The 24,029-nt window shown below is 57.3% G+C and overlaps 4 protein-coding genes across 4 annotated transcripts, besides 1 other annotated feature; all 4 read left to right on the plus strand.

Moving 5' to 3' along the window:
- Positions 1–2,657: 2,657 nt before the first annotated feature.
- On the plus strand, positions 2,658–10,232 carry LPMP_261910 (mitotubule-associated protein Gb4, putative; the record flags this gene model as incomplete). The annotated part of the gene is made up of 1 exon (XM_010701708.1): positions 2,658–10,232. The coding sequence occupies one exon, from the start codon at positions 2,658–2,660 to the stop codon at positions 10,230–10,232; it is 7,575 nt and encodes a 2,524-aa protein (XP_010700010.1).
- Positions 10,233–12,151: 1,919 nt separating this feature from the next.
- Positions 12,152–14,767, plus strand: LPMP_261920 (hypothetical protein; the record flags this gene model as incomplete). Its single annotated transcript, XM_010701709.1, has 1 exon — positions 12,152–14,767. The coding sequence occupies one exon, from the start codon at positions 12,152–12,154 to the stop codon at positions 14,765–14,767; it is 2,616 nt and encodes an 871-aa protein (XP_010700011.1).
- A 1,265-nt stretch (positions 14,768–16,032) lies between these two features.
- Positions 16,033–17,329: a repeat region.
- A 2,906-nt stretch (positions 17,330–20,235) lies between these two features.
- LPMP_261930 (electon transport protein SCO1/SCO2, putative) lies at positions 20,236–21,096 on the plus strand (the record flags this gene model as incomplete). The annotated part of the gene is made up of 1 exon (XM_010701710.1): positions 20,236–21,096. One exon carries the CDS (start codon positions 20,236–20,238, stop codon positions 21,094–21,096), a length of 861 nt encoding a protein of 286 aa, XP_010700012.1.
- A 719-nt stretch (positions 21,097–21,815) lies between these two features.
- On the plus strand, positions 21,816–22,472 carry LPMP_261940 (hypothetical protein; the record flags this gene model as incomplete). Its single annotated transcript, XM_010701711.1, has 1 exon — positions 21,816–22,472. One exon carries the CDS (start codon positions 21,816–21,818, stop codon positions 22,470–22,472), a length of 657 nt encoding a protein of 218 aa, XP_010700013.1.
- Positions 22,473–24,029: the final 1,557 nt, after the last annotated feature.

The following is a 24,029-nucleotide window of genomic DNA, read 5'->3' on the forward strand; positions in this document are numbered from 1 at the left end:
TGTGCGCACAGAGAAAGCACAGCGCCCTCGGAGGTGTTGGACTCAATTTTGAGTGGAGAGCTCTGTTGAGTCTCCTCAGCGACCTTTGACACCAACGTGGCATTCAAGTGGCCTGCATCTGCGTCTGTGGGGGTACCTCAATCCAACCGACGCGTCCTCGAGGGAGTTTTGGGGGTTTGAGAGGTGGCGCTCTGGACACGAGGGAGGTCGATGCAGTGCTGACAGTGTGGGAAAGGGAGGCGTTTGTGCCTGTGTACGCCAAGAACGCAGCTGGAAAGTGCCGTGGGGATAGATAGAGAGGTGGTGCACGGCTGGGTACGAAATCTGTACATGAAGCTGCTCAGCATTTGAGGCGCTCAGCACATCCGCCGTACGTCGGCAAGGGAGTCCGCCGCTGATGCCTTATTGTCTGTTCTCTTCCCCACCACATCGTTACGCTGCCACATTATTTTTTTCGGCTCGCTGCCGCCTTTCTTCTTCTGCTCCTGCTGCTGCTGCTGCAACATACAGCGATTGCTCCATGGGAGGAATTGCCACCGCCGCCATTATGCACAGGCACACGCCTGTGTACAGGCAAGAGTGTCTTTCCCCCCTCTTTGTGAAGGGGGATACACGTCCAAGCAAAGGCGCCAGACAGAATCGCTGCTCTCATGCAACGCGTGTGCAGGGACGTGACTGAGTGTGTATTCTTTTCCCCAATGCACACTCTTATCAACCGTTCCCTCGAGTGGACGGCGCAGTCGCCCTGCTGTGTGCACCTCCTCCCTTTTTTTGTCTTTCACCTCTCCTCCCTACTCTGCGATTTTTTTACTGTCCACTTCGTCACTCCTCTGCTCCTTCACTCTCCCTTCTCCTTCTCTCTCCTTGCTCGCACTCCTTCTACTGTGTTCAACGACTAACCATACACACATTGCCCAACCGCACGCTGCATAACTACCGCAATGCAGAGCACACGTGACGCAGCTGTACAGGTTTCCCCATCATTCTTACCTCTTTCCCTATCGCTCCCTCAAACAAATTCAAGAAGGAAAATAACAAGTGCGCTGCTGAGCAAGCCAGAAAGAAGCAAGCGATCAAGCGCTCAGTAGAGGCAGGGCACACCCTCCTCCCCTCTTGGACGTATCTAGGCATTCATCACCATTAGTTTCTCTTTCTTTCGCCAGGGAGTCGCTATCATTTCCCTTTTGACTTTCTGCCACCTTTGCATCGTCGGCTGCGTGTTCTACTCGTTGTACTTCTCCTCCTTCTCTCCCCTCTCTGTTTTTTTTTTTGCGGCCACAATACCCCTCTTCGGCATTGTTCTCCTCCTTCTCCTCCTTCTCCTTCTTTGCTGGGTGTCTCACATTCTTCTCTCAGGGCTCCTCTTCTCCCCTCCCCCTCTTCGCTGCTCTCTTCGTGTGTGTGTGTGTGTGTGTGAGTGGGTGTGTGTACGCTGTTGCTGTATGGTCTCCCTCCCCTACCCGTACATGCAGAAGGCGCGCACGTTTACATCGTACGTTCCGTGTTTTATCCTTTCACGCTCACGTAGTCCTTCCTCTGTTCTCCCTCCACATCGCCGATCGCTTTCCGCTCCTCTCTGCTCCACCGGCACACTCGCATACACGTCAAGCGAAACGCAGAAAAAAAAACTGCAAGGCGTTTATCATCATCTCTGTGCCTCTCTCCCTGGGCTCGTCCACCCCCTCTTCGTTCCCTCCTCTCTCTGCTTGTGCTGCCTAACGGCTCACTTTCGATAGTACAAGTGTGCACGGGGGACTTCTGCTGCCGCTACTCAACCACAGACAATTTTCTCTCTCTCCCCCCTTCCCCTCATTTCACACTCTAGAGCGCGCACCCACGCTGCTTTTTCTCACGTGCAAGGATAGGCAGTCCCGCATACGTTCGCCTATTGAGCGCTACACTCTACTTTCTGCTCCTACGCCGGCACTGGCGGCGAAGTGGGCTCTCCTTTCCTTCCTCCTCTCCATTTTTTTTTTGCTTGAATTTCGGTTGCTCGTGTGTCTGTGTGTGTGTGTGGGTGGGTGGGTGCGCCTCTGCGAAGAAGACGGCCAGAAAAAAGAGGGAAGACTACGTAGCCAAGCGGACCAACACACGCACACGTACCTGTGCTCGTACACAGTGTCGAGTCCGTTGCCAGACACGTCAGCATCTCCCCGTTTGTCTCTTTCCTTTCCGACTTGATTTCGCTTCTTTGTTGTTGTTGTTTCCCCCTTGTTGGGTGCTCGAGAAGTCCGCTCGCGTTTACCCTTTGATTGAACGCGCAGTTTTGTGTCTTTGCCTCTCTCTCTCTCTCTTGTGTGCATCAGTGCGTGTGATATCACCTCACCGTTGCTTGCGTGGGATTGTTCTTTTGTCCTCTGCCTGTGTTCCTCTTGCGCCCTCCCTCTATATTTTCACTCGTTTTCTTGTTTCACATTTCTGGCGTTCTCCCCCACCTGTGCGCGCGCGTCTGACGTTGGTCTTGTTGGCTTTTCCCTCCCCTCCCCCTTTTTCTTGCTTTCGCATTGTTTTGGCGTTCTTCATCGTTGAAGTCAGTGAGGTTTGCACGCGCGCCCTCTTTTCGTTTTGTTTCCCTGAGAGCGTCTCGTCTCCTCTGGCTTCTCTGTCAAGTACCACCACTTTTAATCCACTGACACCCACACTTTTCTTCAACGACAATGACCTCCGCCACTGTCGACGACAATGCGCTGATGCATCTCAGCGTGGGTGACTTCGTCGCAGTCGTTACCCATCACATGAAGGATGGCAAGCTGCACTGGACCTTGGGCTCCGTAGAGACGCCGCCGTACCTGCGTGATGTCGAGATCCGCCTGTGGGAGAAGCAGCGGCTTGAATACTACGATGAGGACGACACCCCGGCGAACCCAGAGTCCGAGGAGCTGATGAAGCGCATTGCCCAGGTGAAACAGGACCTCCAGAAGAGCATTGACCAGTCCACGGACCTTACAAAGCAGCTGCGCGCCCGCCGCGCTGCAATTATGCAGCGGCTCCGCGAGGTTGACAATTACGTTGCGGAGTCGAAGGCCGCTCGCGAAGCTGCGCGCGACGACGTCGAGAGCATCCCCGACTGCTACTGGCAGGAGCTAAAGTCGTACCGTATGCCACCTAAGATGGTGTTGGTGATAATTCGCGCTGTGATGTTGCTTCTCTCTGAGGACGATGCCCGCACGTGGCTGCAGATGCAGCGGGTGCTGCGCGACTTCGACTTCAAGCGCCGCATCACCAGCTACGACCCCAACCAACAGCTCTCTTCTAAGCGCCGTAACTACATTCTGCAGGAGTGCGTGAGCAAGAGGAGCTTTCGCTACGACCGTGCCATGCAATGTAGCATGGCGATTGGCCCCATCTACTACTGGGTGCTGGCTCAGCTTGACAGCGGCGAGGCCCAGTCACAGAAGGACCACGTCAACCGGGAGAGGATTGCCCGCCAGAAAGAGCTTCGTGGCGTGCTGAAGCAAATTGCGGAGCAGGAGAAGCGCATAGCGGAGTATCAGGAGCTCATGGACGACCTGGATGATCAGTTGCGTGTGTGCAACCAGGGAAACAGCAACGGCAGCACCGTCTCGCGCCCGCACCACCGCATCTCCGCCAACGACCGCTACGCCGAGAGCCTTGCCGCTTGCGAGGGGAAGGAATACCTTCGTCCGGCCTTCTACGCATGGAAGCCAACGGACCGCGTCATCATCGTGCTTCGCAAGAATATCGTCTGTAACTTTGGCGCCGTCACCTCGCAGGGGCATGAGGAGGAGGGCTACACCATGAGCCACTCGCAGATCGAAATGTTGGATGCAGCCCTCATGCGCCACCAGCAAGCCCTGGAAGCGATGGGAGAGGATGACGAGGAGCGCGAGGACAAGGCCCTTGAGGAGGACATGTTCAAGCAGAGCGACAGCGAAGCCCACAGCACGCTACGCAGCGATGAGGACATTCTGCAGGAGCGCCAGCGCAACGCCACCGAGGCGACATCGAAGCTGCAGCGCAAGTTCGAGGGAAAGAACTGGCAGCGCGTTCTCGACCGCAAGCGCGACGCCATCGAGGCTGCTTTCACAGAGGAGTCTGCCACGTGCCTGATGGTGCCGGAGTACTATATCTCCATCGACGACCTCACGGTCGGGAGCCTCCTCGTCGACTTCTCGGTCCAGCACGATGGCCAGCGCACCGACGCAGAGCTGCAGGGCTGCGTGAAGGCGTGCGGGTACCCGAAAGTCATGTCGCTCTACGAGGAGGACGACGAGGACGAGGAGATCGGCGAGGGCCCGGAGCATCAGATGAAGTTTGGCGGCGACTTCTGGGCCGACATAACCAGCGAGCACCGTGGCGAGATTGAGGCCGCTTTCCTGGAAGACACGAGCGCTGCGACTGGTGCGCCGCAGGATGAGATCGTTGTCCACGACATTCGCGCTGACGCAGACGAGGGCCTAACGGTGGATTACTCGATGCTGAGCACGGGTTGCAATCCCGAGGAAGTGCAGAAGCGGGTGGACGCCTATGCCTACCCTGCCGTGTGGGGCCTGTACCAGCGGCTGGCCGGGCTGGATGGAGTGGGGCCGATTCACCACGTGCGCTTCTGCGGCGAGCGGTGGGCGGACATCATGCCTGGCGCCGAGGAAGCGATCAAAGAGGCTTTTATCGAGGACACCGCTGACGCGCTCGGGGTTGCGCCGCAGCAGGTGATCCCCGACGAAATCCGCTACGAGAACGGGCTGACGGCGTCCTACGCCGTGACTCACTGCACCCTGGATGGCGACGAGGTTGATTCCAAGGCGGAACACTACCATTACCCCAGTATGTGGGCGCTGTACGACCGCCTCGTGGCGGCGGTCGTCGGTGCGGCGTACCAGAAGAGCTTCGAGGGCGACGGCTGGGAGACGGTGCTGCGTGCGGCGCGACCAGAGGTGTCGGAGGCGTTTTGCATAGATACGGCGAGGGCCATTAAGTCTGCGCCCTGCAAGGTCGACCTTCGCTCTATGGACACTGACCAGAACCGCCTGCTTGTTTCCTACAACGTTGGTGACTCACAGCAGCGTGCCGGCGAGGTGCGGGAGAGCACCCGGAAATACCCCTACCCGGAGGTATGGGCACTGTACCAGATGATCATGGCGGAGGAGTCTAAAGGCACTCAAAACCTTACCCAGACATTTGACGGAGAGGGGTGGGAGGCGATCAACGAAAGGATACCGGAGCAGGTGCGCGAGGCCTTTACGGAAGATGTGGCTGTCGCCACTCGAGTCGACCAGGCGTGCGTGACAATCCACAGCATTAATACGAGAAAGATGGGTATGACCGTTGAGTATGGCCTTGCTCGTGAAAAGGGCCAGTCCTCGTATGCAATGCATAAGGCAGCGAAGGACTTCGACTACCCTGCTACGTGGAGCCTATACGAGGCGAACAAGAAGAGCGCGCCCACACGCAGCATCGGTAAGCGCGCCTCTGGCATCCTCGAGCGGTGCTTCGAAGGCGAAGACTGGGACATCATTGTCGAGGGCTACCCTGAGGAACTGCGTGACGCCTTCTGCTCGGACGCGGCGCGTGTGATGGGTGTCTCGAAGCACAACGTGAGTATCATCAGCGCAGAGATCGGCAGCCTGATCGTGAAGTACCAGATTGTGGACCCGCCGTGCGAGGACAGCGAAATTGCACAGCGTGTGGAGGAGGACGACTTTCCTGAGGTGATGGCTCTGTACTGTCGCCGCATGCGCGGTGGCGACGAGGGCGCAGCCGCCAAGAGCCCTACAGTCCCAGAGCTGCAGAACCTCGAAGGGATGCTGCCGAAGATGTTTGACGGAGACGAGTGGGGCTTTGTGATGGCAAACCACCGCGCGAGGCTGGAGGAGGCGTTTGTGAGGGACACGGCCGACGCCCTCGGCGTGAGCGCTGAGCAGGTGATTGTGGAGGAGATGACGGCGGATGTGTACATGCTGCGGGTGGAGTACAGAGTACTCGACTGCCCATCCGACAAGGCGGCAGTGCAAGCGGCCGTGGAGGACTACCCGTATCCGTTCGTGTGGGAGATGTACCCAGACGAGGAGGATCTGGGCAAGTACCAGAGGACCTTCGACGGCACTGCCTGGGAGGAAGTCGTTGCCTCCCACGAGAACGCTGTGAGGGAGGCCTTCGCCAAGGATGTGGCTGATGCTCTCAATACAGACAGGCACTATGTCATTGTTAAGTCTGTCCGCGCCAACGCGGAGGGTCTCGTAGTGCGCTACAACGTGATGAACGAGGCGTGCTATGACGGGCAGGTAATGGATATGCGGCTGAAGTACGGCTACCCGAAGACGTGGGCGCTCTATGGGATGGAAAAGGAAGGCGGCTGGGTGACAACGTCGCACCAAGTCGGCTTCGACGGTGACGACTGGGTGTACGTCGTGCAGGAGAAGATGCCGGAGCTGCAGAAGGCGTTTGTCAACTGCACCGCCGAGCTATTTCATATAGATGCGGAACACGTCACGAGCACCAAGTACACGGTGGGCAGCCTCATCGTGGACTTCGAGCTCACCCACCCGGCGGAGTTGAGCGAGGAGGAGATCAGGAAGCAGCTCACCGCGTGCCCATACGAGCCGGTCTGGGAGCTCTACGGCTACCACCCGTGGGACCCGACGGAGGTGACGGAGACGACGCATGAGGTCTGCTTCAAGGGACCGGGGTGGGCGACCGTGCTGGGGTCACAGCGCAAGGAACTGGAAGAGTGCTTCAGGCAGGGTACGGCGACAGCGCTCGAGGTCGAGCTGGCCGACGTGCGCATCGACTCGGCCAACTGCACAAAGGAGTTTCTCTTCATACATACTACCGTCACCCACCACGTCTTCCAAGATAAAGAGCTTCTGCAGGAGCAGCTCAGCCGCTACCCATACGAGGAAGTGTGGAAGCTCTACGTTGAGGACCCAGGCCAGGGCTGGACCACCACCTCGCACCAGGTCGGCTTTGATGGCGACGACTGGGAGTACATCTTGGCTGTCAAGAGGAAGTCGCTGGAGGACGCCTTCCGCACGTGCACCTGCAGGTCTCTAGAACTGACAGACGAGCATATTACGAACATCGTCTTTGAGACCAACGAGAAGGCCCTACTGACCACCTTCGAGGTGAAGCACCCGAAGGAGCAGTCAGAGGCGGGGGTGAACCAGAAGCTTGCCGAGTGTGACTACATGCCCGTGTGGGAGCTTTATATTGATCACCCATACAACCCAGAGGAGCTCGAGACGACGTCACACGAGATCGGCTTCGAGGGAGAAGAGTGGAACAAGGTAATAGAGACACAACCAAAGCAGCTCGAAGAGGCCATCATGCTCGACGCGGCCGACGCGCTCGATTTGACGCCGAACGACATCACGTCGATTAAGACCAGCTTTGAGAACGGCACCGTACTAATCGTGCGCCTCAACATCCAACATCCGGTGCTGCAAGACAAGGAGCTCATCCAGGAGCAGCTGGGCCGTTACCCGCACGAGCGTGTATGGGCGCTCTACGAGGATGCACCACTCACACCCCTTAGCAAGGAGAACGCAGCCGGATTTTGCCGTGACGCCGAAGGCGCCTCTGGCATCCTCGAGCGGTGCTTCGAAGGCGAAGACTGGGACATCATTGTCGAGGGCTGCTCTGAGGAACTGCGTGACGCTTTCTGCTCGGACGCGGCGCGTGTGATGGGTGTCTCGAAGCACAACGTGAGTATCATCAGCGCAGAGATCGGCAGCCTGATCGTGAAGTACCAGATTGTGGACCCGCCGTGCGAGGACAGCGAAATTGCACAGCGTGTGGAGGAGGACGACTTTCCTGAGGTGATGGCTCTGTACTGTCGCCGCATGCGCGGTGGCGACGAGAGCGCAGCCGCCAAGAGCCCTGTAGTTCCAGAGAAGGAGAGGGAGATGACGACGACGCTGCAGGACTGCGGGTTCGAGGGCACGGACTGGGACTACGTGTGGTCCATCAAGCAGGAGGCGATGTGTGAGGCCTTCGCGCAGGGTGTTGCGGACGCGCTGGGGATTAGGCCGGCTGACGTCCAAAACATCAACATGGAGAAGTCGGATGACGGCATTGTGCTCGGTGCGAGCGTGACGCACCCGCTGGTGCAGGACTACCAGACGATCCAGAAGGCGCTGAAGGACCACCCGTTCGAGGAGTTGTGGGTGCTGTACGAGACGCGTCCGTATGACCCGTGCGAGGTGGTGAAAACGGAGCACGTCATCTACTTCGAGGGTGCTAAATGGGGCTCTGTTATGGAGAGCAGGGGCGAGGAGGTGGTGGGGGCAATCCGTAAGGACACGGCGAGCGCGCTGAAATTGCTGGAGGACGACGTGGTGAGCGTGTGCACGAAGGTGGAGTCAACCGGGCTGGTCGCCACGGTCGTGGTGAGCCACTCGCCGCTGCAGGACGATGAGCTGATCCAGGAGGAGCTGATCAAGTGTGAGTACGAGCACTTGTGGGCGCTGTACTGCCCCGAGGATGAGGCACCACATGGCACGAAGCACTTCGACGGCTTGAACTGGGCGAGCGTAATCGCGAACGACAAGGACAGTGTGATGCAGGCGTTCCGCATGGACACGGCCACTGCCATAGGCGTGCATCCGGAGGATGTGGATGTGAACGATATCCGCACGACGGATGAGGGTATGGATGTGGACTACACGGTGAACTTCGCAAACGCGAGCGAGGAGGACACGGAGCACATACTGCAGGCGTACCCGTACCCGAACGTGTGGGACCACTACCGTGTCGGCGAGGAGGAGGAGAGGGAGATGACGACGACGCTGCAGGACTGCGGGTTCGAGGGCACGGACTGGGACTACGTGTGGTCCATCAAGCAGGAGGCGATGTGTGAGGCCTTCGCGCAGGGTGTTGCGGACGCGCTGGGGATTAGGCCGGCTGACGTCCAAAACATCAACATGGAGAAGTCGGATGACGGCATTGTGCTCGGTGCGAGCGTGACGCACCCGCTGGTGCAGGACTACCAGACGATCCAGAAGGCGCTGAAGGACCACCCGTTCGAGGAGTTGTGGGTGCTGTACGAGATGCGGCCATGCGTTACAAACGTTCTGAAGAGCAGTTTGGCTGGTGCTGGCGAACGAGAGTCTCGCGAGCTGCAGCGCGTTTTCAGTGGCCACGACTGGGACCTTGTACTGAAGTTTTGTCGAGAGGAGGCGAGAGACGCGTTCCGCAAGGGTGTTGCGGACTCCGTGAACGTGGTGAAATCGGACGTCGTGGTGGTGGACATGCGCATCGGCAGCCTGATCGTCAAGTACAAGGTGCGCGGATGCAACTTGGACAGCGAAGAGATCAACGAGAGGGTCAATGCGTATGATTTTCCTGAGCTCATGGCGCTGTATCGTGCGCGAGTGCGCGGCGGCGACGAGGACGAGGGTGAAGGCAGCGTCTCGAGGAGCTCCGCGATGCAACCCGAGGAAGTCATTCCTGTCGACGTTGCTGACGAAAGTGAGCCGCCGGAAGGATACAAGCGTGTTGCGCTGAGTGTGAATTTTGAAGGTGAGCTCTGGGTGCAGATCGTAAAGACGCACAGAAGGGAGCTGGCAGGTGCTTTCCGCACTGACACGGCCAAGTCCATCGGCGTTACCCTGGAGGACATCCACATTCCGGAGTGCATTGTGAGCGCGGTGAGTCTGCTGGTGCACTTCAGCGTTCTCTATGCGGAGACGGCGACTGAGGAGGAGCTGCGCCACAAAATTGATGAATACTCCTACAGCGATGTCTGGGCTCTCTATGACGACATGGCGGAGTCTCTTGCTGCTGCTGTGTCGGAAGTGATGGTTAAGCACTTCGACGGCGTTAACTGGGGCATCGTGATGGAAGCGTACCCGACGCGTGTCCTGGAGGCCTTCAAGGAGGACACGGCGAATGTGCTGCAGAGTGATGTGTCGAGGGTCTTTGTGGAGGACATCGCTTTGGGCAGCCTCGTCGTGCGCTTCCGCGTGCGGGGGCTGAGAATGTCACTGAAGAGGGCGACGTTGCTGGTAGACAACTATGCCTATCCGAAAGTGTGGGCGCTGTACATCCCTCGCGAGGAGGCGAACCGCTCTACTTCAAGCTGCGGCACAAGTGAAAACCGATCTCGCCATTCACGCCGACGGACTGAGCATCTTGTGTCGGGGGAGGGTGTGGCACCGGAGGACACCGTGACATACCTGCGAAAGGCCCTCGCCGATGCCCGTCGTGAGCGTGATATGTACATGGAACAGGCGGAGCAGGCCGAGATGGCGCAGCGCGCAAGCGAGAAGAAATAAACTCCTGCGACACACGACACCACCCATGATGTATCAATGTGGACACGTCTCTCCTCCGTTCGGCTGACGTGTTCGGTTGTCTCGGGAGGTAGTGAGCCTACACGCATGGTATGTACGTGTGTGCCCAACTTGGGCTATCTCTTTTCTCTCTTTTCACAGCTGGTGGCGTCGTGTTGTTTTTGTCTTTTGCTTGCCGACCGCACGTGGCCACCCCCCCTCCCCCTTCCCCTAATGCACCCACCCCGGACTCGTGATCGACTTTTCATATTTCCGGGTTTTACGGCACCACCCTTCCAACGACCGTATAGGCACGCACGTCTCCCTCAAACGCCCCACAGCTGCTTAACCGCCATGTTTTCTACTTCGGTCCCTCCTCGGCTTCTGCGCAGTAGTGGGGTTGTCAGGGGTGAGGGACAACTGATGAGGTGGCGTGCGCGTAGATGTGCGCTTGACACTGTCATGTAGGACGCAGCCACATCGACCGTACTCGCATGACTCGCCCCGTTTCTTTTCTTTCGTTTCCATTTGATTTGCTGTCTAAGGCGAAAGTCGCATGTGGTGCCTCTTGCGTCGTTTCCTTTGAGGTACGCTGTACGAGTAGTTGCAGCCGCTGCCGCAGCTGTAGGTGGGTGGCGAATAGATTCTTCAGCTCTTTCTTCCTCTTTCTCTGTGGACTTTCATGCGTGTGTCACAGCGTGTGCTTTTCATCGGGGTTCCCCCCCTCCCCCTTTTACTCTGCTTCGCCTTCGCACGGTACTCGCACTTGTGTGGCTCCGATGGGGCTTTGTGTTGTTCCCCCTTCTTCTCCATCTTACCTCTCTTTTTCTCTCGTCTCCTTCGCCTTTGTGCTTTCACGCTGTCCTTCGTTCCTGGTCTCCCATTTTCGTCTGTTGCATCAAGGGAGGCGTGAGAGGGAGGGGGAGGGGGTAGTATGCTCATTAGGCTGATGACGTACACGACTGTCTGCATCCTTTAGGGTAGATCGGTGCAAACAAGAGGTCAAGAGCAACACAAGACCTCCCCCCTCCTCCCATCAAGCAAGTAAACCGAAACGAAGCAACAACTGCAGTCTCCCCTCCTTCGCTTCAAACGTACAGAGCGAGCTCCCACGAGGACGCCCCACGAGGTGGAGGAGGAGACAGGGCCCTGCACGCAAAGTCGGGGGGGGGGATGGCGGATTGAGGCTGTTCATCTCGTCTTTCGGTTGATGCCCTTTTCTTTGGTTCTTTATTTTTTTTTGTCTTCCTTCGCTGGACTGGCGGTTTCATCTTCGCATGCTACGAAGTCATCGCTCGATCAAACATGTTTCTCGTGCGCTGCAATCGATGCCTGGTGTAGCAAGAGGCGCCCTTTTTGTGCCCCCTTCGCCGTATGCGGAACTCATATGCTACTGATGACTGCTGTGAAACGCGGTGTCATCACTGCCCTTCCTCTTTTTGTTTTTCTCTTCCGCTGCCACTACTCCCCCCACTCACCCGCTTTCTTCTCCCTACCGTCTCCCCTCTTTGTTTCACCATCACTACCATCGCCTCCGAATACTACCTCTGTCATCGCCATCGCAATTCTCTAACCGCTTGTCGTGGGTGGCTGAATCACACTGCTCCCGACTTCCGATCAGGTGTATCACCTCGTGTCTGTGTTCTTCTCTTCCTGTAATAGCCACAGTCTCACTCTTGCGCACACCTCGTCTGACATCATTTCCGTAGCCCCTCCCGCTCCCTTGTCGCTTGGTCGTTCATTTTCTTTTTTTATTATATATTTTTCCCCCCAACACAAATCTACGCTCGCTCGCTGCGTTCATCACCGTCACCCGCATCAGCACCACTCCCCCCCTCTTCACTAAAAGAGAGAGAGGCAAAGTACGGAGACAAACACTCCGCGCCCATACGCGCGCAGTTGCCGCACAAACGAATCCAACGATGTCTGAACATCTGTCTAACGACCGTTCCCCTTCGGAAATGCCTGCCGCAGAGGGGGCGACCCCGGTCGCAGAGGGGGCGGCCCCGGTCGCAGAGGAGGCGGCCCCGGTCGCAGGGGAGGCGGTCCCGGTCGCAGAGGAGGCGGCCCCGGTCGCAGGGGAGGCGGTCCCGGTCGCAGAGGGGGCGGCCCCGGTCGCAGGGGAGGCGGTCCCGGTCGCAGAGGAGGCGGCCCCGGTCGCAGAGGCGGCGGCCCCGGGCGCAGAGGAGGCAGCCCCGGGCGCAGAGGAGGCGGCTCTGCCGGGCACCGTGGTGCCGGGCAGCTGCCCCGACCTACACATTGGTGACTACGTCGGCTTCCAGCGCATGGCACCGGTCAAAGAGTGGAAGCTGTCCCTTGGCAAGGTGGTCAGCTTTCCATTGTCGCGCACCGTCAAGGTCGTCCTCTTTGATGCGGTCAATGAGGCGACGGTGGCGCGGGACCCCATCTCCGAGGCGGCGGTTCGCCAGAAGGCTGAGGAGGACAATAAGATGGACATCTGGCACAACCGCGAGGCGCTGCGGGAGGAGCTCGCCCAGGTATGTGCAAAGGAAAGCGTTGCGACGCGGCGCCTCTTCGCCGCGCGCGACAAGACAGCGGAGCTTCAGACGACTAACTGCGATAGATTGGCGGAGACGTTGGAGAACCTCGATAAAGCCCGTCAGGTTCTTCGTGAGGTTCCACAGACGGAGTGGGCTGACCTGCGTAGCTCATTCCTCCCCACCCCCGAGGTGTTCGGTGTGATGCGCTCTGTGATGCTCATCCTCTACGAAGACAGTGTCACCACGTGGGAGGAAATCCAAGCAGTGGTGTGCCTCCCGGATTTTTTTGAGCGCGTGATGAGCTGGGACTGCACTGTAACCCCCATGTCGCTGACGCGTCGCAGGAGGATCACTGTGATGTGCACCGGCAAGGATGTGGAGGGCCCCTATTCGGCGAAGAAGCGACGTCGTTCACGCACCCGTTCCCCGGCCCCTGCCGGCCCCCTCTCCGTCGCGGCAACGAGTTCGAATGCGAGAAACCTTGCCACCCTCGACAAATGCTTGCGTGCCTGGATCAACGCGCAGATCACCTGCTCTGAGGTTGCCCGTCAGCAGGAGATTGCGGTCAATAAGTGCTTCGCCGAGCAGCAGGAGCAGCGCGTGCTGCTGCGCGAGATCAACGACATGCGCCTGGGCATCTCCTCCATCGAGGTACAGATGCTGGAGATGAAGAATGCCATTCTTGGAATCGACGACTCGCCAAAGCCGATTATGCCCCTCGAGGCGTACCCGATCGACACGGTCTTCCACAAGCGCACCTACTCGAGCGCTGAGGGTCGCTATGTACAGGAGCTCATTCTGCGCGATGCCGTCGTTATCAACTTCGGCCCCATAACTGAGGAGGATGAGGAGGGTTACGTCCGCCTGAGCACCACCCAAGTGGACTGCCTGCGCAACGCCGTCATGAACGCCAATATACGCCACGACGCAGAGGAGATGGAGGAGCTACTGGCCAGAAAGGAGCGCGAAGAGAAGGAGATTGCCGAGCTCAAGGACCGCATCGAGCAGCTGCGCAACAAGCCGATGCTCACGGCGGAAGAGGAGGAGGAGCTGATGCAGCTGGAGAAGCTCTTAGCGGACGCCGAGCGCCGCCACCACGCGACGCTGTCTCGCATTGCCGATCTGTACGCCTGCGGCCGCGGCGCGCGCGAGATTACGCTGGCCATTAAGCGCCCCAATTTTTGTTACACCCGTCTCCACTGCAAGATGTCTGGTGACTGGCAGATGATTCTCAACGACGCGGACTGCTACAACGAGATGATCTCCGCCTTCTGCGAGGACGTGTCGACCCTGCTTAACATCCCTTCCGGCTACGTGCTCGACATTGATGCCTGCTGCGGCTCCTTGCTAATTGACTTCACCGTGAAGCACAATGGGGAGCGCGACGATGAATGCCTGCAGGACCTCATCAACGGGGGCTGCTTCTCTGCCCTCTCCATGTTCTATGAGAAGGTTACGTTCAAGAAGACTTCGCCCCTCAACACGATCCAGCAACAGGCGGCGTACGATCTGGAGCAGCGCCTTGCTCATCCGGTACCGATCTCCGGCATGGGAATTAAGCAGACGCTGGAGGACTACTACTACGCTGACGGCACCCTGGATGAAGGGTTCACCAATAAGGTGAAGGCGCACCCGAACTACCGCCCGTCCGTCATCACGATCCAGCTTCTACGAGAGGACTACGATGAGCGGACTGTACGTGGCCCCTTTGAGCAGTGCGCCGAAGATGAGGCCGAGGTGGACCTGGAGCTGGCGCAGGCCAGCCAGTGCAAGGCGGAGGATAGGTCGGCCGGCGCGACACAGGCGAGTGCGGGCCTTTCTGACACGGCAGACGCCGCGCCTGATGTAACGGAACCAACTCTAGAGATGGAGGTGCGCGACCGCAATGTAACTGAGGACGCTTCGCAGGAGGTTGCCAATAATAAGGCGACGCCTACCCGGGGCAGCAGCAAGGTATCGTCCATCGCGGCCTTATCTTTGTCGTCGTCCGGATCGAAGAGGTCGTCCAAGGCGTCTTCGAAGAAGCCCACGTCCTAGAGGAACCTTGCAGATGAGCTCTGGCAGCTGCACACACGAGCAACCCCCCCAAAAAGAACATAGCAGCGCTTAAGAGAGGACAGTGGGGCGAACGGTGAACGACTGTACGAGTGACCGGTGTGCGCACAGGAATGGCGGCTTTGATGTCTTGTTGCTGATTTCTCTCTTTTCTTTTATGCATTGTGACTGGTTGCGAAGGATGACTTGTGTTTGTGTCTCATGTCTGTCTCTTCGCCTTTTGCTTGTTTGTCTTGCTGTATGTATGTGTGTGTGTGTGTGCGTGTGTGTGTGTGTGTGTCTGCATTTGCTTTTTTCTCTGTGGTTTGTTTTCTTTGTCTCCCTCTCTCCCTCTCTCTCTCTCGCCTCTCTCTTTCCTGTATCGGTAATTTTGCTCTTCTCTTTCATCTTTTCCTTTTCTCTTCCCTCCCTCCCCCTCCCTCCGCCCCGTCTCTCTCCTCTCGGTTTATATATATATATATATATTTTTTTTTGTGTGTGTGGGGGGTGGGGGTGGGGGTGGGTGGGGAGGATGGCTTGCGTGAGCCTTCGTCGCTCTCTTTTCTCACCTCTTTCGTCTCGCTCAGATTGTTTTGCTCTGCACTGTTGTCCCACTCCTCCCCCTCTCTCCTTCCCTCCCTCCCTCCCCTTCTTGCTTGTGAGGCACCCGGACTCGGCAGAAGCGAGGGAGCGCGTCACAGAGATTACACAGTGGGTACCGACCTTCTTCTTTCCGGCATTTCCTCCTCTTCAACAACTTCCTCCGGTAGAGTCATCTCTTTTGCTTCTGGCTTCATCGTTATGCCTCCCTCTTTTCCCCCTATGTAGGGCTACACACACACACACACACACACACGCAAAACGATAGACCGCCAGCCCCTCCATCGCCTGCAGCACTGCCAGCCATCGCTGCTCTCTTTCTACCCGGCTCACGCGCATCCGTGCTCGCAGTAACGTTGGGTGATAGACTGAGCCTGTACTTGGACATTTTGACCCCCTCCCTGTTTTCCCCTTTTCCTCACCTCCTTTTTTCCCTTTTGCTGAGGATGTTAGATGGCAACTCTTTTTTTTTTTTGCTCTGCCGACGAGAGCGCACCCACGCTCGTGGCTGTTGTTGCCGTTCCTTCGTTCTTGTTGCCGTCGCGACGCTCATGACTGGGAGCTCCTCTTTTTCGGTCTTCCCTTCCCCCCTCCTCCTCTCATCTAGGGCTGTGTGTCTGTGAGCGACGCCACTTTTCTTTTTTAGTCATTGTTCGTGTTGCGTCCCGCTGATCATGTCAGCCACCTCACTGTGGCCTCAGGGTCCAGTACTGCACTCTTTGCGGGAAAGCCAACATTTTGCAACCTGCTCCAGGGTACCGCTGCAGACTCTTGGCCGCGGCGGAGAGGTCTGCGCTGGCGCTGTGTCGAAGAGACGTTCGGGCACCATCATGCTTGTACTTGCTCACCCCAACTCGAGTCGACGGTTCAAGAGGTATACGCATCTACCCACTGATACGATTTTGTATGCAGTGGTGCGATGTCGCACATTTCCTGCGCGTTGCACGGGCGCCCCCCGTCTCGTGTGTTCATCGGTGCCCCCCCCCCCCAAGGACGACACGCCATGAGTGCTTTTTGCGCAGGCGCATGCGTGCCTACGGGCCCCCTCCGCTTGACCCACCCACGCCTGTCAAGGTCGTGCAGATTCAGGGGCGGACAGGATGCCCCTGCTGCCACAGGCTCACGTCAGCGTCCTGCCCGGGGCTGCGCGTGCGGGCATGCCATCCAGACACTTCCAACTTTTGACATCGATAAAGGCAGAAGGAGGAACCGGCGAGCCCTCCTCCCCCAGACAGCAAGGTCGCCATGAAGCTGGTGCCAAGATCCACTAGTGCGAGCGCCGTGCACCACAGTTGGCATGGTGTATCGTATCCAAACAAAGCACCCAGAGGCCAGAAGAGCAAGGGGGATGAGCGAGAAGAAATGCGCTGAGATGCATGCGAATCAGCCACAAGGTGCGTGTTTACGAAATATGCGATGTCTTCTACATCAGATTCGATGGGCTGATGGGGCACAGATGCCGAGTGCATGCCGAGAGAACCTGCAGTTACACCATCGCGCCCCCAGACTTCAGTGTGGAGAGTCTCCACACCACCTTATTGAACCCTGCAGCTTGAAGCGACGGAGCACGAATCATTGTACACAGGCAGGGTGCTGGATCTCAGAAAGCCCTGACCTGAGGCCGGTCCGCTTCCTCCTCAGGCTCATCCGGCATGCACGTAGCCCACTCCCTGTTACCTGCACAGCAGATGCCACTGCCTCCGCCCTCGAGCAGGACCCTGGACGCGGCCCGTTTGGATCGAGGTGCGCAGTTCACCCGAGTCCATCTGGCGCCTGCCGCGCAGCGCGTGTCCGAGGAGGGGACGCGGAAGGACGCGACGAACTCGTTAGACGTATGGCTCGATGTGACGACCGGTGGTTCGCCTCAGGATGACCAGAGCTTAGCCATGGTGCAGCAGAGCCAGGTGAAGTGCAGTTGTGTGTGCGTATGCTCGTTAGCTTGTTCGTGGTGAAACGGGCGCATTGGAAAACAAAAGGCCCAGTCGGGTCCCGTTCCCCCCCCCTCTTCCCACCGTTTAGCAAAGTATTGAAAGGGGTAATCGTCCTCATCACGATAATCCCTTCCCCCCTACCCCCCGCTCGCCCTTGTACTACACGTTATGTGTGTACTGCCTTCTCTCTCCGCGCGTGTGTGTATTGTCCTCGCTCGACTCTCTTTTTGCCTCCCACACTAGTCTGTGCGGGTGTGCTATGGTGGGCCATTAGGCGTGTTTTCGCTCTGTCTTCTCCCCCTCCCTCTTACTTGTCTGTTTTCTTTCTCTTTGGCTCATTCTGTAGGAGAGAGGAGGTCCTTTATGTCAGCACGCAGCGGCGGCGTGACGACATCCCGCAGGGTGATGATGGTGTAGCGGTAGTAGTTGCCGCCCCTTTTGGTGCTTTCTTTCTTTCTATAGGAGAACGACGTGTGTCCTTGTGTTGTACGTTCCTGCGTTTTTCTCTCTTTTTCTATTCCTGTACCTCCTGCCACTCCCCTCCCCTCTTTAGGTGAAGCCATCTTTGCTTTGCGCCCCATGTCTCTCTCTCTCTCTCTCCCCACCTCCCGCCCTCCTCATTTGATGATCACTGACTCCACCTTGAGAGCCGAATGAAAGAACGAAAAACAAAACAGCGGACCGGCTGTATTTCTCTTTCGTTCGCCGTACCACAAACCACGCGCACATCTACGGTGAGCAGCCTCGACGAGACGCACCGGAGGAGTACGGGAGAGTAAGAGAGAAAAGGTGCGAGTTTCCGTGTGCGTGTGTGTGACCATCATAGATCCCTTACTTTCTCTCTCTGCCATGCCTACCTGCTCCCTTCCCATCCCCTGGAATGTGAGGTTGTCGAACGGATGCTCATGATAGGTGTGTGCCTGTCTGTCTGTCTGTCTGTCTGTTTGTTGTTGCTCTCTTCATGCCGCTTCGTGTCGTTGATGTTTTCTTATCATTATTATTACCTTTGCTCTCTCTCTTTTCCTTCTCCTCCTTTCTCTCTCGCTTTTCGTTCGTGTTGGCTGATGTGGTCGGCGCCGGTGGCCTTTTCTTGTCTCGTTTCTTTGGCGCGTTGAAATTCTCTGTTCTCTTCTCTCGCTCGCTCTCCCCCCTTTTTGGTCGAATTGGCGTTTCTTCTCGAGGATGTCTCGTAAAAAAGGCACCCCATTCGTACCCACCGCCATCCACCACAACGGCGGCGACCTCGACCCCTTCGACGCCTTCCCCAGCGCATTACCCATGGGCGCAGGTTTACCCCCCCCCCCCAACTGGCTCAAAATGGCGGCGCTGTCCCCACCGCGCGCGTGTATGTGTATGATGACGCTGTCTCCCCGTTGTTTAATGTACTTCTTTCTTACTTAAGCAGCGAACCCACACCACACCCATACACACAACACTCTCTCCCTTTCTCTCTCCCCCACTAAATCAAAGAAACTCAGACGAAAAGTAAAAAAAAAATTGACGGGTGAAAGCCGAATTAGGTGAGCGGCCCACACACGTACTCGGGTGAGTGGTGGAGTAGAGGCAAAGTGTGCGTGTGTATGTACTTCTCAATTTGTCTTTTTTTTCCTTTGAGGAGAGGAGAGCCGGTACGGCTTGGGAAGCGAGAGAGGGAGAGGAAAGGTGGAAGCGGCTCTCTCATCCTTGTGACGGCATCGGCAAGAGAAGGAGAGGGCGATGACGCGACAGTTTGTTGTGGAAGGGAGCTCAGGAGGTGGCAGGGAGGATGGGGCTCAGACTTTGGCTGTCCTGTCTCGATAACTGCATACGATTGCCATCACACTTGGGGACGTTGACGGTACTTATCCCCCCCTCCCCACCCTCCCTTCCATTGCCAAAAACTTGAACGACTTGATCCCTGTTCCTTGCTTGTGCCAGAGATCACCGCGTCAATATCAATCGGCCCCTCCCCTCCAGTACACCTTCCTCATCACTGAAAGCAAAAGAGGAGGTATGGATACACAAACAATCACGAAGGAGGGACGTGAGGAGACATGGGTATTGCTCTCGGTGCTGGTGTCTTTGCCAGCTATGCCAGCTCCTCGAACTTCATCTCGCTCTCGCTTTACCTCTTTTTTTTCTTTTCGCACTTCCCTTCTCCCACTCTTTGGCGCCGTTGTCTGTGGGTGTCCTCTCGTGTGTGCACAGGTGAGCCACACCGCATCGAACAGAAGCGACCGAGGGCGACTCACATTACGGTGCCGCCTTCCTCAGGTTTTCTGCTGCCGCCGGTGTTGTTGTTGCTGTTTCTCTGTCTTTACTTTTTTGTTTCCTCGGCACCGCGTGGCGATCATTCTCTTCCCCCCCGCTTCTCCCATCCTTACAGAAACACCCAACAGCTAACACACACCAGATAAACAGAGAATCTCTCTCTCACACAATCATCGTCATCAGCATAAATAATCTCTGCCACCACCTTAGTGGTAAAGTGAGGCCCAGCACACCGGAAGGAGTAGACCAGATCACATGCTCGCTCGAGGCTTTCCAAGGCAGCGTTACCTTGGCAAGGCGTGCCGTGTGGAGCTCGTCTTTCTCGCCAGCACACCTGTTGCCTTGTGCAGCTCCTCGCAACGTGACAGCACCGGTGACAATGCTCGCACCACTGGCAAGGGGTTTGGCTCGCCAGCCACTGGTCTCCGGTGTGTCGCATGCTGCTACAACCCATGCCGCATCCTCATCGGGACCACTTCGTCGACGCGATCGAATGCAAGGTCGAGCTGCGCCTTGTCTAGCAGCTGGCGGCACGCCTCCAACACCACCCGCATCGGCGGCAAGGACATCGACATTGTGGACCAGGAGAAGCCGATTCATATCCGAGTTGCAGAGCAGAAGGACAGCCAAATTTATACGTACAGTGAGTACGTCGAGAAGCACGAACTGGAAGAGCGAGCGGGGCGGACGATGAGCGAAGCCGTAGATGAGATGCGCGACAACCCAGTGTGGATGCTGTGGGCTCTGGGATTCCTGACGCTGGGCGTCATGACAGTCGTCATATCAATTCGGATTCGTCGGGAGCAGATGCGCTTTGACCCAAAACTTCGCGCGGTGAAATCCTTCGATAGCCCAGAGGGGCCTAGCATTGGTGGGCCGTTCAGCTTGGTCGACGTCAAGACGGGAAAGCGTATCACAGATGCGGACCTGAAGGGCAAGTGGCTTTACATTTACTTTGGGTTCACGAACTGCCCAGATGTGTGCCCGGAGGAGATGGCAAAGATGGCTCGCGTCATCAATCACCTCGACAAGAAGGTGGGCAGGGACTATTGGCAGCCCATCTTCATTTCCCTCGATTCGAAGCGCGATACGCCAGCGAAGATACGCGAGTACTTGAGCGACTTCTCGCCGCGCATCATGGGCCTTGTGGGGACGCAGGCTGAGGTCGAGGAGGCGGCCCGGCAGTACCGCGTCTACTTCGCCATCCCAGATGAGGAAGTAATGTCCGAGGACGATTACCTTGTGGACCACTCCATCATCATGTACCTCATCGACCCCGAGGGGCGTTTCTCCGACTACACCACGAAGGAGTTCCAGTGGTTCGAGAGCTACAGCAAGCTGCTGCGCCGCATGATGGACTACGAACGGCATAGAGCGACAGAGGAGCAGCAGCGGGTGCAGCGCGGCGAAGCACCGCTGGCAGATGGCGAGGCACCTGCCAACTTAAAAATTGCGAATTTAGCGTCGATGCTCGACAACGCCGAAGTCCAGGCGGCGCAGGAGGCCGCGCTGCGGAATCAGCCGAAAGGCTTGTCGTCGCTTCGATCTTGAGTCAATCAATCACCGAAACTGGAGCAAATAAGAGAAGCCGTCGCACCCGCACCCGCACCCACAAAAGCGACCGAAACATCTACGCGATGGTGGTGCGGCGGTGCGGATGGCACAACTGATGTTGAGAATCCTCAAGTGTGCTCTACGCACCAGTCGAAGTTGTATCTGTGGAATGTTCGGCACGTCTGAGGTGGATCTATTGCCTCCACCGTTGTGTATCCAGCTGGCTTGCACGTACCCGCAGGCAAACAGACGAGCAGAGATATGCACGTGTGCTTAGGTATGTTTGCATCTTTAGGCGTGGCGTTGCTCACTGCACACAAAGGCCTTTCTCTTGGCGAGCGGTATGTGTGTGTGTGTGTGTATGGAGTGTACGTGGGGGACTCGTCCCTCTTCCTGTGGTGTTCTCACTTTTTCTCTCCTTGCAACACCGAACCTCTCTTCGCCTCTTTCGCTCGTATTGTGCAGCTTTTCTGCAGTGCCTTGCTCTCTAGTACACGTGTGAGTGGCTCGCACTCTCGCTTCTCCTTACCACCTTTGCCTTACATCTCACCTCTTCTGATAGCAACAAGCAGTTGTTCGTTTCACTTGACAGTTTTCGCTCGTCACACCCACGCGTCGTACCACCAACACCACTGCTGCTGCTGCTGGCTTCATTGCGAAGGTTTCTTTGCGTCTGTTCTCCACTCCTTCGTACGCCCCACCGGCACCGCCTAACGATGTCCCGCCGCGAGAGTTGTATCTGGCACCCGATGCCTGAGGAGGTGCGCCGCTCCTCCGTACAGTCACGCCGCGCGTCTCTGGCAGCCGGTCGTCGCAAGAGCTTGAACGGGAATGCACCTGACTGGGAGGTAGAGGCCCCGCCGACCCCGTTGCGCGGTGACTACAGCGCGCGTGAGAACGCTGCGATGGTGCGCACCCCGCGCGAGGCTGCTGCGCCAGAGGCGGAGTCTTCCAAGCCGTTGCAAGGACCTGGCGTGGTGGCCCGTAGGGATGTGGGGCTAACTGCAGTCGTGGAGGAGTCTCAGTGGATAGAGGACGAGGAGGAGGAAGCAGCTCTGCAATCCAGTGCGGATCCGAAGGCCGCAAGGAAGAGTCGCACCCGCCACATGGTGCGCTTCCACGGTGGTAAGTGGCCGAGGGTACTGCGCAAGCGCCGCTCCGAGATTATGGCCTCCTTCTTGGAGGACATCAAGGACGGTGCGTCTGTCATGGGCGATGAGGCGAAGCGGCTCAAGATCAAGATGCACGACTGTATGGAGGTGACGTTCGTCATTTACAGCGAGAGCCGTTCGCGTCAGAAGGAGATTCACATGGCACTCCAGCAGTACGACTTCCCAAAGACGTGTCAGCAGTATACGAGTTTCGAGGAGTAGAGAATAAGGGCAGAATGGCGCACACGCTAGTCCCCCTCCCCCCCGCACACTCTTTCTGTTGGTTTTCGCTGTTCTCTCGCTTCTTCTGGTGCCGCGATACCTACCCAGAGAGAAAGGGAGGGGAGGGAGTCAGGAGGGACAGGCAGACGCAAGAAGAAGCTTACACTTGGCTCACCGCTACACATGACTACCTGAGTGCCCGATGATAATTTCGGTCACCCACCCCACCCCCATCCACACACACACACACGTATCCACTGAAGTGCCGAAGGGGAAGACTGGGCACACACGAGCCCCTCGTAGCGTGTGCTGCAGGAAGGAAAAGAGGCTCAGGGGTGACAGTGCAGCAGCAGAGCAAGACGAGTATTTACGCAAAAAAGGGGGCGATTACGCATGCACGTGCAACTGTTGGGATGCGGTGGAGGGGGGGGGAGTGAAGAAGCAAAACGCGACTGGGTGGAACAAAGAGGATGTTTGTGGGAGTACGGCAGTGAAGGGTGTGTGTGTGCGTCTCGGCCGGTGGATGGAGAGAAGGTTTGGGGAGGGGAGGTGGCGACAGCTTTGACAGAAGCGAGAGAGTCAGAGAATGGCCCAAAAGACGTCAAAAAAGATGTGGGAGCGGAGGGGGAGGGGGCGCGCAACGAAGCGCGCTCCTGCTGCATGCTGAGTGGACTGCTGTGTGTGGGGTTTACTTTTCCGGTTGTGCTGTAGCGACTCTTCCATGCCCTGGTCGGTCTGTATTTCTGCGCTCCTTTTCCCCTCCCCTTTCGTTTGCTTCTTTCTTTTTTTTTTGTTTTTCATTCTCCATTCTTCTAGTTAGGTTTTATGCTACGAAATACGTCTGCCTGCATGTGTACGTCACCCTTCTCTTTTGTTCACTTTTTCCCCCAATCATAGCACACACCATCGCCGTCCACAGCGGCGCTCTAAGTGCTGGCTTGATGTGCTTTGTTTCATACTTCCTTCTCCGTCTTTCCATCCTTCTTTCCACGTCATTCTGCGATGCCGCTTTGTATTCTTTTCATGTTTGGGGGAGGTCATCGCCTCCTCTTCTCCACCCGTTGGAGGCAATGGCACCCTTTTCCATCGTCTTCTCTATCTTTTCCTTCTGCATGCCTGCGCTTGAGTCTTGGTGTGCGTGTGGCATCTCTTTTGTGGCGCTGATCCGCCCTAATCAGGGGGCCTTGCTCCTTCCATGTGGTCATGCCTCGTTCCTCTCTCTCTCTCTTCCGCAGTGTATGCCTGCCCACTGTCGGACGCTCGCACGCACACACACACACACACACACATACGCATACGCACCCATCCACAGCAGTGACCGAGGAACGCAGAGGGGCGTGCTGAGAAATGTGAGAAAGATGGCGGTGTGAGTTCCCGCCACCCCTACTGCGCGCTCTCTGCTGACTCATCATTGCCCTCCTCCCCCCTTTCCCTTCTCTTTTCGGCCCCCCTTTTTTCTTCTTTTTTTTTTTGCCTGCGCCTCGCGCATCTCTCTTGGTGGCTCTCTCTCTTGCCCCCACCCCTCCCTCCACTTCTCTGTGTAGGTCTCTCGCGCGC

Source organism: Leishmania panamensis (assembly GCF_000755165.1).
Source record: "Leishmania panamensis strain MHOM/PA/94/PSC-1 chromosome 26 sequence".
NCBI classification, from domain to species: Eukaryota; Euglenozoa; class Kinetoplastea; order Trypanosomatida; family Trypanosomatidae; genus Leishmania; species Leishmania panamensis.